Here is a 17,046-nt window from a genome sequence, read left to right as displayed (position 1 = left end):
GCGGTGAATATCCTTATAGTGCACTGGATTATAGTGTGCCGGGTTTCCGTATATGTTAATGAGTCACATGATATCCTACATTTGCATATGGAAGTTGATGCTGTGCAAAAGTTGCTATGTAGAAAGCGTGAAGGACAAATGGGATGTGGCAGAGCGCAAATGTAAAATGTAATGAGAGAAATGTAAAATGTAGACACATCAAAAAAAGCATTTTCCCACAAAACATTTGTCATTTAACACTTAACATTTGACGTTTTACATTTAACTCTTGCCTTAGAGGTATTTTGACTTGATCATTATCGGTATTTAGACTTTGTACATTGTACTTTTTACATATAATCAATGGAAACGACATTGTCGCAGACTATTTAATATTGGCAGCGCGATACCCTTCCATACTTATCTAAATTGATTTCATTTATTTATTTCAAAACAAGTTACGATGTCGATGACCGAAAGTGACAATCGACACAATTTGTAATTATAAATAAATAAATATAGCTATGATATTGAATTGTTTATTGCACTATATATATACCATAATATGTTTCATGCATATAATTACTGTTTTAATAAACTAGTAATCAATCACTAATTACAATACATTACAACGAATTGCAACGAAAGTATACATAGTTTCTTGTCAACAAAAATCACATACACGAGTTATCTCTCATGAACCTCCGATTTGGGCCCAAAGCAGTGAGGCTTCTTAAACTCAACTAAATTGTTATTATGTGTTTCCACAGTCAACATTTTTGGAGTTACTGGGTGTTGTTTTGGAGTTTTGGGGTAATTCGGCGCGCCCTACGTTATCATAATCATGATGCATATATATTTGAAATGAATTCCGGTAGTCTTTCAAATAAATGCACCTACAACGCCTTCATCTGGCCTGTGGAGAGATCAAAATAGTTATTCGTTATATTATAATGTATTACGCATTCAAAATAACTTAGTTTTGTGGGAGGAATCGGGGGTTTTCGAAGTGAATTCCGGTGATTGTAAATGAATTCCGGTGATTACTCCGACCCTTGAATATCCCAACGAAAAAAAAAGTTCTCTCTTGAAAAGTTAATGTTTCTGCTTGTATTTTCGACTAAGTTCATCACAACATTGTACATGTCACGTGATGAGCTTAACCATCTTAATATGTTGAAGGAGGCAATGGTTGACAAATTTTCACATCATCATCACCCCATAATTGTAAATACCCTGTATGTTATATATATTTTAATAAATTATATTAGGCCCTACATCAGTACATCCCTGTCAATTATATGCAACTCTCTTGCAACATTTATAAATAAATACGCTTTATTTCATAATTTTAATTGATAATATTTCATAATGCGGCATCTAATCCCAATGCACTGTGGTTATTAGTCCATTTTCAAAGTTTTAGGATTACCACAAAAACTATGAAAAAAGGCAATTACTTCTCAATAGTTTTCATATTTAATTCACGTTCCGACTGTTCACGTCAATAATATTCCGGATTAAATTACTTTTTTTTTTGGCTTATTCGACAGATACTGTAATCGAAACATTCTTTACAAGAACAGTTCGGGATGTCTAAACATCGTTGATTGTCTTTATAAAAATGTATTTAAAACAAAAAATCACTTGTCAAAAGAGGTATCTCAGATTGCGTGTGTTATTGGGTCTTGTATGTTAATTATGCAGACTGTGGGAAAAACTCGGGCAAGTTTCGCGCTAAATTTAACCATTTTCTCTGCATCTGTGTTGCATACTATAGAATCAAAGCGTTGATTGGCTGAGGCATGATTGCGATCTACGACGAAATGCCATCAGAAAATTCCATTCTCTGTGGATTTCAAAACGGAGTTGTACTTGCGATTAATATAGGCCTGTAGTTAATAACTGAGAGTACAATCGTATGGATACATTGCCCTGTGAATTTCAAAATGAAGCCGAGATTTTTGGAAATTAATTGTGTTACCAAGATCCAAATTCTGAAGAGTTTTTGCACGACGGAAATAATATTTGAGAAATAGAAAGACATAGATCTATCTCCCGATAATTAAACCGATGTGCGGTATGATTTGTTGTTAATAATAATTTTTGGTATTTATAATAAAAAAAAAAAATAATAACGTTATGTACCTATTCAATGATTCCATGGCCTCGGCAAAATTAATACCAAATATGTAAAATACATGGCATTTACGGATTTACCCCGGCTACAGCAGATTGCCATGGTTAATTGACAGGAAATATTAAAGGAATGTCGTTCTTTTTGTTCTGCACCTATGTTCAAAAGAAATAATCACAACCAACTCTCTAACCAAATAATTAATACAAGACAGAAACAAAATAACGGACTACGGGCGTACATGTATTTATGTTTGTAAACGCCCAAACTCATTACTGGGTCCGAGAGCAATAGCTTATTCATACACAAAATTTGAATTGTCGTAAAAGAGCCAAACACTGTTACGATAGACAAGCCTTGCTGAGACCCGCTTATACAAAATGATCTGTCCCGAAAAGTAACATAATTAGCTTCCATTTTTATACGCCCACATTGAAATGTGGTCGTATATTGTCGTCGCCCCCGTCCGTCCGTCCGTCCATCGGTCCGGCGTCCACAATTGTTTGTGGACGCTCTAGAGGCCAAAGTTAATATCTGATTGAGTTTAAAATTATACACAGTGTTTAAGGTCTTGAGACGAAGAAGCCTGTTGATTTTCAGCGATTTCCAATAATTACTGCCAGAGTTATGGCCCTTGATCACTTTGAAAAATCTTGTGGACGCTCTAGAGGCCAAAGTTAATATCTAATTGACTTCAAATTTATACACAGTTTTTAAGGTCATGAGACGAAGAATCCTATTGATTTTCAGCGATTTCTGATAATTACTGCCAGAGTTATGGCCCTTGATCACTTCAAAAAATCTTGTGGACGCTCTAAAGGCCAAAGTTAATATCCGATTGACTTTAAATTTATACACAGTATTAAAAGGTCATGAGACAAAGAAGCTTATTGATTTTCAGCGATTTACGATTATTACTGCCAGAGTTCTGGCCCTTGATCACTTTGAAAAATCTTGTGGACGCTCTATAGGCCAAAGTTAATATCCGATTGACTTTAAATTTATACACGGTGTTTAAGGTCATGAGACGAAGAATCCTATTGATTTTCAGCGATTTCCGATAATTACTGCCAGAGTTATGGCCCTTGATCACTTCAAAAAAATCTTGTGGACGCTCTAGAGGCCAAAGTTAATATCTGATTGACTTCAAATTTATACAGTGTTTAAGGTCATGCGACAAAGAATCCTATTGATTTTCAGCGATTTCCGATAATTACTGCCAGAGTTATGGCCCTTGATCACTTTGAAAAATCTTGTGGACGCTCTAGAGGCCAAAGTTTATATCTGATTGACTTCAAATTTATACACAGTGTTTAAGGTCATGAGACAAAGAATCCTATTGATTTTCAATGATTTCCGATAATTACTGCCAAAGTTATGGCCCTTGATCACTTTGGACGCTCTAAAGGCCAAAGTTAATATCCGATTGACTTCAGATTGATACACATAGTTTAAGATCTTGAGACGAACAAGTATATTGATTTTCAATGAATTTTTAGGTCTTGAATAGCTAAATCCATAATTTTGTATACAAAACGTTAACATGGGTCAGAACTTTATAAAAACAAACAAATTCTAATGGTTTTCTGATAATTACTTCATGAGTTGTCGCTCTTAATCAGATTTTAGTGTATTATAAATGTTTCATTGCCAAAAAAAGTAAAAATATGCAACAACTCTTGTTGACTGCCCGGACGATTTAGCTGTTGTGGGCGTATGTTTCGTTGCCTGGCAACCTATCTTTGTTTATTTCGATGTCAAAGTTTGTGAGAAGTTCAATTTTACAAGAGATAACTTTTTTATCAGCTGGGATATTTAGTTGTACAATGGATTTTATTTAACCAGAGGTAATTTCAAACACACAGGTAAGTTTATAATAACCAAAATCAAATAGTTTGTTCATAATCGAAGAAATCTGTTTAAAATTTACGATGGTTCAGACAGTAGTGAGAAAATAAGACCTTGCTTACCTTGTTAGAGTCGGTATGCTCGACACAATATGCTGTTAAAAACATGTCCTCTTCTGCTAAACAGCTTGGCAGAAACCATCAAAATCTAAATATACGACGAAACGAAAGTTATGTAAAGCAGGGGGGGGAAAATTGGTATCTTTGAAAAGTTGAGAATTGTTAGTTATGTATTGCTTTGCCTAGCCAAATTACAATCAAATTTTTTCAAAGATTCCAATTCTTTTTCACACGGTCTGACACACGACCGTTTAGCAGTGAAAAGTTACCCGGAAAAATTGACTGGGGTTCGAAAGTTTCTCGACAAGGATTCAATAGGGAGTTTCCTGGACGCTGAAAGTAGGTCCTACAAGGTGAGCGTAATAGGACCTATGTTCAGAGCTGAACTAGTTTTCAATAGGAAATGAAATCGAACGAAATGGGTTTAACGTCATACTTTTCTGCACCGATATCCATGAGGGAAATTTTGCTCGCACAGCGGCGCAATAGCCTACTCTTATATTGAATTCCAACTGTTAAAGTTAAGGGTTCTTTTACGTGCATACCAATGTCAGTGTAGGGCCTACTGAACTGATTTTTATACGCCCACATTTTCATGTGGACGTATATTCTCAAATAGCGTAAAAATACGGTATATCAAGGTTGTGGACCCTATAGAGGTCACAATTTTTATCCGATTTTGTTGAAACTTGAAATGTAAGTTTATAACCCAAAGATCTCGGTTCCTTTCGATATTCGCGCATATCGGACCGTAACATCCTGAATTATGGCTCCTGATTATACGAAAAATCGCATTTTTAGCTTGTGGACCCTATAGAGGTCATAATTTTTATCCGATTTAAAAAAACGTATTATTATATCACCGTTACACCCTAAGGACGGCTGAGTTCGAATTTCGTGTAAATCGGCCCAAAATTGACAGACAAAATGGCCGCTGTTCGTTCTCAAATAGCGTAAAAATATGGTGTATCAAGGTTGTGGACCCTATAGAGGTCACAATTTTTATCGGATTTTGTTGAAACTTGAAATGTAAGTTTATAACACAAAGATCTCGGTTCATTTCGTTATTTGCGCATATCGAATTGTAATTTCCTGAATTATGGCCTTTGAATGTAGGAAAAATCACTTTCGTTTTAGCTTGTTCTCTATCCATCTCTCGAAAATGTGGGTGTATCCTGCCTGGCAGCCGCTGGTTTATTTTAATGAATTGATGCTGATGATACTTTTTCTACTAATTCCAGGAATGTTGAATGAACTTGAAGCGTTATTTATTGAATGTAGTTAGTAAAAGTGAAGGGGGAGTGTGTTTATTTCTTACATCTGCTTTACTTACTACAAGACTGATTATTAAAGGAATGTACATGTATCTTCCTGTAGAAGTAACACGTAGTAGACAAAACTTCGAGAACGTTTATCAGTCTTCACCTGCAGGAGCTTATACAAACTATGTGAGTCCCCTACCACATGCACAATACAATCAGAACCTTCTTCAGTCACTACCTACCAGTAATACAAAACCAGCACAGAGAGTTATACACAGTGTACTGGGATATGCATGTCCGTCATTGTATCCACAAATACCACCACCAACCGCTGCGGGAATTGCCTGTCTGAAAGAAAGCATACGTACAGATATTTTACAAAAACTGAACCATTCCAGTTTTTCTAGCAGTTCAAGTTCTTCCCCCCTTGGTCCAACAGACATGAATAATCAAAGTTTTCATCACGATTCTCAATCTCCAGTCAACTGGAACTCACAACTGGGAAAGTGAGTTTTCTTTTTTTTATTATTATTATTTTCTTGCATTTGTTTCTGATATATTTACGTATGGAACTTTGGGGTGATCCAAGAGGATTACAGTCTTTCCCTAAGTAACTATTAAAGATGGGTTCCCAGAAAAGTATTTATCGGGTGGTTATTTCCAATAAAAGTATGACAATTTTGGTATATATGGAAAGTAGAGATATCCAATCTTACTAGAAAAATACTGGATTCCCCGAAAAACACTCATGGAGCATATACAGGACAAAAATGTAAGGGTTCCCATAATCAACAGCCCGACGATTAAAAATTTCTGCACATGTGATGTCAAAGGTCACACGCGAACATTGAGCGCTTGATGTACAAGTTGATGAACGCTATGAAGAGTTAGACGTACAACACTTTCTGAGATAAAAATGACGAAAAAAGACACGGGTAGTGGATAATCCGAGAATTTAATTAGGATTCGATATTTGTAATAAATAGTAAGCGATTAAAGACAACATCGTCTTATGTATGCAATGAATTCTCCTCTGACTTCCAAGACGTGACGTAAACATGACCTGGTTTGATCGAATTTTAATAGCAGGGCATTCTTTCGCATATACAATGTTTGAGAAGGATTTGAAGCATAATTATGACAAATTAATTAGTTTGAATATGTTTTTAGGCCATATATACCATTAAATCACCCAGTTTGTACCCGGGAACCCATCTTTAAAGAAACTTGTACTTGTATAGGCCTACTATATGTCATACATGTACCTTGAATTATTGTGAAAACTTATTTCTGTTGACTTTGACTAAACTTTCAAATTCAATGCTACACTCCACATTTCACTTATATACGACCACATTTTCATATGGACGTATATTGTCGTCACCCCCGTCCGTCAGTCTGTCCGTCCAAAATTTATTGGTGGACTCTCTATAGGTCACAATTTTTATCCGATTTTTATACGCCTGGGGCCTGTTTCACGAAATTTTAACTAAGATAAAATCCAAATTTTAGTAATTTGATTGGATAATATTAGATTGATTTTAGTGCTTAGCCAATCAAAATTGAAGTAGGCCTATCTACTAAAATTTGGATTTTATCTCTAGTTAAAATTTCGTGAAACAGGGTCCAGGGCTCACACTGGCTTTCAATTTTTTTCTGCCAAAATGGATGATAATTTTTATACGCCCACATTTTCATGTAGACGTATATTGTCGTCGCCCCTGTCCGTCCGTCCGTCCACAATTGTTTGTGAACAGTCTACAGGTCACAATTTTTATTCGATTTCAACGAAACTTGAAATATAGGTTTATCACCCTAAGATCGCAGTTCCTTTCGATATTGGTATGTATCGGACTGTAACTTCATGGATTATGGCCCCTGTTTGTACGAAAAATCACGTTTTTAGCTTGTGAACACTGTAGAGGTCACAATTTTTATCCGATTTGGTTTAAACTTGATATGTATGCAGGGCTGCCGACAACCAGTATCGCAGCGCAATTTGCGATACATATTTCGTCCGTTGCTAACCAAAAATTAAAATCTGTGCCTGTCATTTTGGATATTGTCACAAGAATAATCCACATTTTGAAGACTAGAAGGCTTACTCAACACTTTCAACGTGTATAAAATGTTGAATAAAATTTTATAAACAAAACTGAATTCTCCGTGTGACATTTTCTTCTCGAACTACCCAGACACAATACTATATAACACAGGGACATAACTCTATGAATAGGGACGATTAAACCGGAAATAGGGAATCAAGTAGTCGCACTCACGTTGCGAGACATCAAGTAATTATATCATATTCATTTTGAAATAAATAACTCCAGTGTATCGCACGTATTGTAAATAAAATATAAAAAAAATAAATACATGTTAACGTATTGTAAAATGATAAATCAAAGTAAAAATTCCCGTAAAATATTATTGTTTATATCGCGTGTGTCTAGTTAATCGAGGTGCGCCCGATTGAACAAAAATAGTAATACACGATAAAAAGCAGACGAGATCGTTTTCTAACGAAGATTTCTAACGTAACAAAAAAATAACAATTAAAATGAGTGGGGCTTCGGAAGTCACTGTCAAGAATTGGCTTCAGACATAAGACCTAACTAAATGTCTACATCACATTTATAAACTGTCACAAGTACTTGTGGCAGTGCTAAAAAAATCTAAGAATAGTCAGAATGGAATCTAATCATATTTGTTATGAATGAAAGTAATATCTAGGTATTAACATTGAAACTGAAAAACTGCTAATCAATTTTTAAATTTGCTAATCAAATTTGGCAAAATTGGACTTTTTGATTAGCAGTGCTGCTAATCAACTGTGAAAAATTACCGACAGCCCTGTATGTATGCTTATAACCCAAAGATATCGGAACGTAACTTCCTGAATTATGGCCCCTGATTGTACGAAAAATCACGTTTTTAGCTTGTGGACCCTATAGAGGTCATAATTTTTATCCGATTTAAAAAACCGTATTATTATATTAACGTTACACCCCAAGGACGACTGAGCTCGAATTTGTGAAAATCAAACCAAAACTGTCAGACAAAATGGCCGCCGTTCGTTCTCAAATAGCGTAAAAATATGGTATATCAAGGTTGTGGACCCAATAGAGGTCACAATTTTTACCCGATTTTGTTGAAACTGGAAATATAAGTTTATAACACAAAGATCTTGGTTCCTTTCGATATTCACGCATATTGGACCATAACTTCCTGAATTATGGCCCGTGATTGTACGAAAAAGCACGTTTTTAGCTTGTGGTTGCCTATAGAGGTCATAGTTTTTATCCGATTTAAAAATACGTTTTAGTATATCACCGCTACACCCTAAGGATGGTTGAGTTCAAATTTCGTGAAAATCGGACCAAAACTGACTGACAAAATGGCCGCCCATCGTTCTCAAATAGCGTAAAAAATATGGTATATCAAGGTTGTGGGACCCTATAGAGGTCACAATTTTTATCTTGAAATGTAAGATTATAACCTAAAGATCTCAGTTCCTTTCAATATTTGCACATATCAGACCGTAACTTCCTAAATTATGGCCCCTGATTGTACGAAAAATGGCATTTTTTTGCTTGTGGACCCTAAAGAGGTCAAAATTTTTATCCGATTTAAAAAAAACATTTAGTATATCACCGTTATACCCTAAGGACGGCTGAGTTCGATTTTTATGAAAATCAGCCCAAAACTGACAGACAAAATGGCCGCCCCTCGTTCTCAAATAGCGCAAAAATATGGTATATCAAGGTCGTGGCCCCTCTAGAGGTCACAATTTTCTTCTGATTTTGATGGAACTTGAATTGTAAGTTTATAACCCAAAGATCTCGGTTCTTTTTGATATTGGTACATATCGAATCGTAACTTCCTGAATTATGGCCCCTGATTGTACGAAAAATCGCGTTTTTAGCGGTCATAAGTCTTATCCGTTTTAAAAAAAAACGTTTGAATATATCACCGTTATACCCTAAAGATGGTTGGGTTCGAATTTCATAAAAATCGAACCAAAACTGACAGACAAAATGGCTATGCTCGTAGTCAAATAGCGTAAAAATAAGGTATATCAATGTTGTGGACCCTGTAGAGGTCACAATTTTAATCCTATTTTGATGAAACTTGAAATGCATGTTTATAACCCAAAGATCTTGGTTGCTTTTGATATTCGCGCATATCGGATCGTAACTTCCTGAATTATGGCCCCTGATTGTACGAAAAATGGCGTTTTTAGCTTGGGGGGTAAGACGCTAGCTCGCTAGCCTGGAGGTCGGGTGTTCGATCCCTGCATTGGCCGAGAAAGTTCATCCAGATTTTCCGGCGTGGTTCTCCCTTGTCAGTGATGCAGGGCGGAGGGGCTGACAAGGAAAGCTGTCTAGTCGTTCGGATGGGACAAAAAACTGAGGTCCCGTGTACACATTGGCGTGCACGTAAAAGATCCCTTGGCAGTTGGAATTTGATATAAGAGTAGGCCGTAGTGCCGCTGTCCGGGCAAAATTTCCCTCATAGCACACTGTATGGCGTATGCCCGTTCTTCATTGTCCCCCGCCTTTCGAAGAAAGCAGGGGACTATTAAAATGGGTTCGTCCGTCTGTCTGTCTGTCCGTCTGTCTGTCCGTCACACTTTTTGGGACACAATAACTCTCTTCCTAATTGAGCTAGAATGTTCAAACTTGGTGTATGTGTTTATTAGGTCAATGCCTTGATGGAGTTCGAAGATGAGCATTTTCCGCTTAGGGTAAGCAGAGATAAGCAATTTGATTGGTTGATGCTTTGGGACACGATATCTCTCTTCCTAATTGGGCTAGAATGTTCAAACTTGGTGTATGTGTTGATTAGGTCAATGCCTTGATGGAGTTCGAAGATGAGCATTTTTCGCTTAGGGTAAGCAGAGATAAGCAATTTGATTGGTTGATGCTTTGGGACACGATAACTTTTAATTGAGCTAGAATGTTCAAACTTGGTGTATGTGTTTATTAGGTCAATGCCTTGATGGAGTTCGAAGATGAGCATTTTCCGCTTAGGGTAAGCAGAGATAAGCAATTTGATTGGTTGATACTTTGGGGCACGATAACTCTCTTCCTAATTGAGCTAGAATGTTCAAACTTGGTGTATGTGTTGATTAGGTCAATGCCTTGATGGAGTTCGAAGATGAGCATTTTCCGCTTAGGGTAAGCAGAGATAAGCAATTTGATTGGTTGATGCTTTGGGACACGATAACTTTAGTTCTAATTAAGTGAGATTGATGAAACTTGGTGTATAGTTTCATTACAGTAATACCTTGACTAAGTTTGATAATGAGCATTTTCTGCTCAGGGTAAGCAGAGCGATACGCAATTTGATTGGTCTAGACTTTGGAAAACAATAACTCTCCTACTTTGATTGTCCCCCGCCTTTCGAAGAAAGCAGGGAACTATTAAAATGGGTTCGTCCGTCTGTCTGTTTGTCTGTCTGTCCGTTCCGCTTATGGTAAGCAGAGATAAACAATTTGATTGGTTGATCTTCGAATTGAGTAAATGTTCATGCTTATTGTCCCCCGCCTTTCGAAGAAAGCAGGGAACTATTAAAATGGGTTCGTCCGTCTGTCTGTTTGTCTGTCCGTTCCGCTTAGGGTAAGCAGAGATAAACAATTTGATTGGTTGATGCTTTGGGACACTATAACTTTAGTTCTAATTAAGTAGATAAACAATTTGATTGGTTGATGCTTTGGGACACTATAACTTTAGTTCTAATTAAGTGAGAGTGATGAAACTTGGTGTATAGTTTCATTACAGTAATACCTTGACTAAGATCGATAATGAGCATTTTCTGCTCAGATTAAGCAGAGCGATAAGCAATTTGATTTGCTGAGACTTTGGAACACAATAACTCTCCTTCGAATTGAGTTTATATAGTTTATGCTTTAGTTCTTGAAGAAGCTTTCCAATGTATTACCCCTGTAATTCCTCCTCTTTTATCTGTACAATATTTTCGAAAAAAATGAAACGAAATCCACTTATGTATACATTTAGGTTACATTATAGCCTACATGTCCCGACTCAACTTGCCACATTACATGTCATAATATTATAACCAGGTATTGATAAAAGCATCAATTGAGCAATTCCAATACAATCCAATACAATGGATATAGGCAAGGTAAATAAACAAATAAATGGAAAAAACAAATTGAAAAAGAAACTATTATAAATTAATTAAATGTGTAGTATGCAATAATGAATTGACATTTAATGACAGAAAGAAAACAGTGAACTTTGCACAACTTGCAGCAAGATGGAAAATAGACCCGTTGATACAACCAAACTCTAGATCTGTAGGCATAGAGCATGTTTTCCCCTTAATATGCTATAATTATTCCATCAAAAACATTGTATGCTTAGACTATAAGTAAAGATATACTGTTTGATTGTTCAATACTTTGTAAAAGATAATTTGTGATAAATTTATATGTGTCCTCTAATTATTTTCCTATTTCGGCGGGGGACATCAGCCTCACTGTTGGCTTGTTAGCCCAGGTTAGGAGCAGAACAGTAGGACGTTAAACCCCATTTCATTTCATTTCATTTCATTTTTAGCTTGGGGTCGCTCTAGAGGTCATAATTTTTATCCGATTTAAAAAAACGTATTATTATATCACTGTTACACCCTAAGGACGTCTGAGTTCGAATTTCATGAAAATCGGCCCAAAATTGACAGACAAAATGGCTGCCATTCGTTCTCAACGTAAAAATATGTAGACCGGGAGCCCAGGGGGTCAACCTAGCTGAAAAGTGTACCAATTTTCTCCTATATAGTATCAATGTATGTATATCTGGTATCATCAGAATGTAAGTATGCTGGGTTTCTGGTGGTGGGTGTGGTATTCCACGCCCTAAATGCCATGATCCCCAACTAGGCTAGATTAGCTCAAAAGTGTACCACACGAAAATCTTACTGCAGTGTACCGTACATCTTCAGGTATTACAAAAACACTCTGACAGACATTTCTAGTGGTGGGGTACCCCTGACAGAGCTATTTAATTGGCGAATGTCTAGGGCCGTCACTGTTTGCCCCACTCATGTCCAGCGTTTGACCAACACATGTCCAATGTTTGGCCGACACCTGTCCAGAATGATGACCGACACTATGCAATCGACCGTTTCAACTTTATTTAGTTGAATTATCGAAGGGTGACAACAGTGCGTAAGTTGCGTTGCATTTCTAAGAATTCAATGCAGCTTCATGGGCATTTCCCTTATGTCAAAATAATGTCGATACAGAATTGTACAACGAAATATACCCAGAAGGTGTCGCTCGTTACTTACCAGCTTGTTTTGGACCGATTTCTTTTCAATATTGTTCACTGTTTACGTCGCCATTGCTGGTTGCAATCCTACTCTACTTTTATTTTCAAACCAATCGGTGAAGAGCGATGATAAGTGGCACTACGGACAGGTCTTCGTGCTATTTATTGAAGTCTAGGCGGATTTAAAATGACAAGTGTCGGTCGTAACCACTGAACCAAATTTTACTCTTGATATTTATTTTCAAGTTTTTATACAGCTAGCATATATTTTATGAACAATAATCAATTTAACATAATCTGCTCACGACCCACTATGAATATAACAAAACAAATTACAAATATGTTAGATAAGAAATTTGGTAGACTTCTGAAAATGATGTTAACAAAAGACCGAAATGTTACAACTGACACTGTCGACTTTGAACTCCAAATTAGCAATGACAATTGCAGTATTTTGAAAATTTCCATTGTGTTATAAGATATGCATGTCAATTGATTTTCAAAAAAAAAAAAAAAAAATTGCTGCCATACTTTTATTTGCACTAACAACAATCTTCTGAGGCAGCCATTCAAATGTCCTATTTTGAATCTTAAAAACAGGCATACATATACACTTCAATTTTTTATTTTGTCTAAAATATTTTATATATGGTCATGATATTATCTCTTATCCCTCAAACAACCCCCCTATACAGTGGAATGTCGTTTGTAAAAAAAAAAAATAAATAGCGAAAATTCTATACGCAAAAACAAAATGCGGACTTAATTATGGCACCTTAGCAAATAAGTAGTCATATCTTAGGCTCTATGAAATTCGGGAATCTCCCTTTAAGAGCATACAATGTTGTGCTAATGCTACTTAAGAGCTTAATTAATTAGCTCTAATTAGTGACCGTAATTAAAATAAAGTGCCCATAACTGAAACAAAGCCTAAAAGCTAGCTAACCAAATCATGAAACCAAAAATATCACTTTGACTTAATAGTGACAAAAGTTGACAAGCCTTGCTAAGACTTGTTCATAGGTCACTAATTAATGACCGTAATTCAGTCCATAACTGAAACAAAACCTAAAAGTCATGAAACCAAAAATATCACTTAAGAGCGACAAAAATTGAACAAATCTTCCTTAACCCTTAACATGTCGACGGCATTTGGATGTTATGACGTCAAGTGGTCAGCCTAAATAAAGGCTGACGTGAAATATTTTGTATGCCTATTTCAAATGACTACTGCCGAATATTTATAAGTGATAGACCATTGACACCAATAAAAAAGTTGCTGGGGATAAGTTGATCTATAATTTGCAAATCATTCTAAATCCTTTTCATCAGAAATACCGTCTTCAGAATTGGTGTCATCGATATAATCCGATTCGGAATAATTCATAAGTATTTCAACCACTTCGAGCGTCTTTTAACGTTCCTGACACTGTTAAATTACGTTTTTCGTCAAAAAATGTTGAACAAAGACATGGTTTTCTCAATGCCCTTGACAAGACAAGTTCCTGTCAATTAAATACGAAACTAAATACTCATATGTGGCTTATAAAAAAGGTTCTTGCTGTGGTCGACTTTAGTCGACCGTGACCACTTAGCTGCATAGGCGTACGGGGAAATTGGTTGGTGCCCAAAAAATGTAGTTAGGTTCTTAGTATGTTACATAATAATAATAAAATTCGGTGTTAAATTGGACACATTCAAGAACACAATATCTTTTTTTTATACAACTTTTACAAAGTACAATTGTATGCCCAAATTTTCCCAGCATTTGGTGCCAGCCCCCCCAGCTCGTACGCCTATGCTTAGCTGTATACATAACGTTGTGGTGACTATAGTTGACAATGACCGGTTAAGGGTTAAGAGTGCTTCAAAGGTGAAAGGGGGTTAAAGGTCAAATTTTGGGTAACATAATGATGTTTGAGTGGATTTGATTCAATTGTCCTGTCCAGGATTATTTTTCTTTCTAACACCATTTTTACGACTTTCACTGCACAAAATGACTGCTTAAGGGCATAAAATGTTGTACTGATGCTAATTAAGAGCTTATTAATTAGCACTAATTTGTGATCATATTGAAAATTTAGAGTCCATAGCTGAAACAAAGCCTAAAAGCTAGCTAACCAAGTCAGGAAGTGAAACATATCACTTTAGAGCGACAAAAGTTGAACAAACTTGGCTTAAGACTGATGACAAAGGTCATATTGTGGGCCACATTATGACCAATCAACCAATCAAATTGCTTATCTCTGCTTGCCCTAAAGAGACGTGGAAAAAATATGCGACAAATCATGCATTCCTTATAGGAAATGAAAAGCAAAAACTGTTAAGTTTTTCCAATTATTCTAAATAGTGAGAATGGAAGTATAGAACTGGATGACTCTTTGGTTTTAAAAAACGCAGACAATTTGTCCATATATGATTCGAAACATTTATGTGTTCTCCTTAACATGGATATTTACGGGCAGTCTTTAAAAATTGGTCGAAAATTATTCTGAGTTAAACATGCATTATGCAAGAGCTAAATCTGCCTATTGCAGGTCTTTCTTTAGGCCTGAAATGTTTTCTAAAGTATTAATTAGACATTAATTAACTGATCCAGGCCTTAATCAACTCTCGATGGCGTCAGATTTTTCCGATATTAAATAGATTAGAATGGTTCAGCGATACTTTGATTTAATTTAATCAAATATGGAGGACCGGGACTTAGCTTCGATCAACCAGTACGGTGGTTGAAATTATTGCACACGTCTGTCAAACCTTTAAAGGCTAATATCTTCGCTTGCAATAGAGTAATTTGAATGAAATTTTCAAATTATTCATTTTACATCATCTACTTTCGAACTATTATAGCAAGAATAGCTAGTTCTTTATCTAAATCTTACATAATGTATCTTTAAGACTAATAACACCTTGGTGAAAAAAGGGTCGAAATCGGAATGTTATTTTCAGTATAATAATGCTATCAAGACAGGATTATACTTACAAGATGTTTGTGCAAGATAAGATTATTATTATTATTATTATTGTTCGATTTATATAAGATAAGATGTTAATCTCATCAAAACGTCTTCTATTATGGATTATCGCTCCTAAATATACTGAGCGCCATGGAAAACGCATCACTTCACGTGCTATTGCCAGACACTTCAATTGTCATCAGTCCACTATTGTAAGGTTGGTGGAACGTGTTCGAGTTACTGGCTCGAGCTCACTCACAACTTCAGCTCTTCCAACAGGATAATGCACGTCCGCATACCGCCCGTTTTAGTATGGACTACCTGGCTGCTAACAACATCAATGTCTTGGACTGGCCAGCCATGTCTCCGGACATGGCACCGATAGAACATGTCTGGGATGAGATTGGACGCCGTCTGTATCGGAGACCACAGATGCACACCATTGCTGCTTTAGAAGCTGCTCTTGTCCAAGAATGGAACAATTTGCCCCAGGCCTTCTTTCAAACATTGCTAAATTCCATGCGACGTCGCTGCACAGCGCGTGTAAGAGCCCGTGGAGGACACACGCGCTACTGACATCTGTGTCGTACTTTTGGTTTTGACCCCTCTGACTTTGTACCATTGATTACAGATTAAACATCCATAAGTGTACAAATGTGTTGTTATTGATGTGTTCCCATATGAATATTGTTCACAATAAGAGTCAAAATAAATAAGATATGTTTACAGGATCATTTTGTTATACGAAAAACTAAGTGATGTGTTTTCCATGGCGCTCAGTATATTTCCTATTGTAAGTTAGATTTACTGTGGAATGAGGCTCGGATTTCGGAATGTGATGCTGTTTTGGACAATTTCAACACCAGAGATGCTTCTTAAAGGAGGCATACAATCCCTGCGGCCGCCCCACGACAATTTCTAGATATCAAAATTAGTTTAGAGCTGTCTATGTGATTAATTACAAAAGCCCATGTATTCCACCAATGCTACTTCTATCTATATATATGTGAAGTCGTTATTTTTGATATAATATTTGTATTGTCATCATTGTGTTCCATACATTTCCGTCTCCTCAATAACTGTATGCTATTTATCTGTTCGTAACAATATTATATTGTCAACGATTGTAAATATGGATCTGGTACTGTCAAGCTTATTACAGGCTATAAAACTGGGTTTTGTTAAATAAAAAGGTGTTGATAAGAAAACTTGTTCGCAAACCATAAATAAGTACTTTAATTTTTAACAAGCACACCCCTGAGACATTATCGACAATGCGGATGTAATTTAAAATGGCTGTTTCACACACCCCACCACAGTCAAAAACAGAACAAAACAAACTGTGTAGAATATACTATCGCAGGCGCAAATGACTGCCTTTCAATTTGGATTGTTCGCGTATTTCACCAAACATAATAAACATGCATTATACAGGAGCTAAATCAGTCA

General features: G+C 36.2%; 1 protein-coding gene across 3 annotated transcripts in view; it reads left to right on the top strand.

Annotated features, from left to right (window-relative positions):
- Positions 1-17,046, top strand: part of LOC126819645 (poly(A) RNA polymerase GLD2) — a 101,730-nt gene that overhangs the window by 11,189 nt on the left and 73,495 nt on the right. For all 3 annotated transcript variants that reach the window (XM_050547799.2, XM_050547797.2, XM_050547798.2), the window contains exon 2: positions 5,325-5,851. In XM_050547799.2, the coding sequence (XP_050403756.1) occupies positions 5,334-5,851 (518 nt within the window). In that variant the 5' untranslated portion in view covers positions 5,325-5,333. The remainder of the gene's footprint in view (positions 1-5,324; positions 5,852-17,046) is intronic.

The sequence above is a fragment of the Patella vulgata genome, chromosome 4 (assembly GCF_932274485.2).
Source record: "Patella vulgata chromosome 4, xgPatVulg1.2, whole genome shotgun sequence".
Lineage (NCBI taxonomy): Eukaryota > Metazoa > Mollusca > Gastropoda > Patellidae > Patella > Patella vulgata.
The sequence above is the reverse complement of the archived record's forward strand: the minus strand, read 5'-3'. Positions and strand labels throughout refer to the sequence as shown.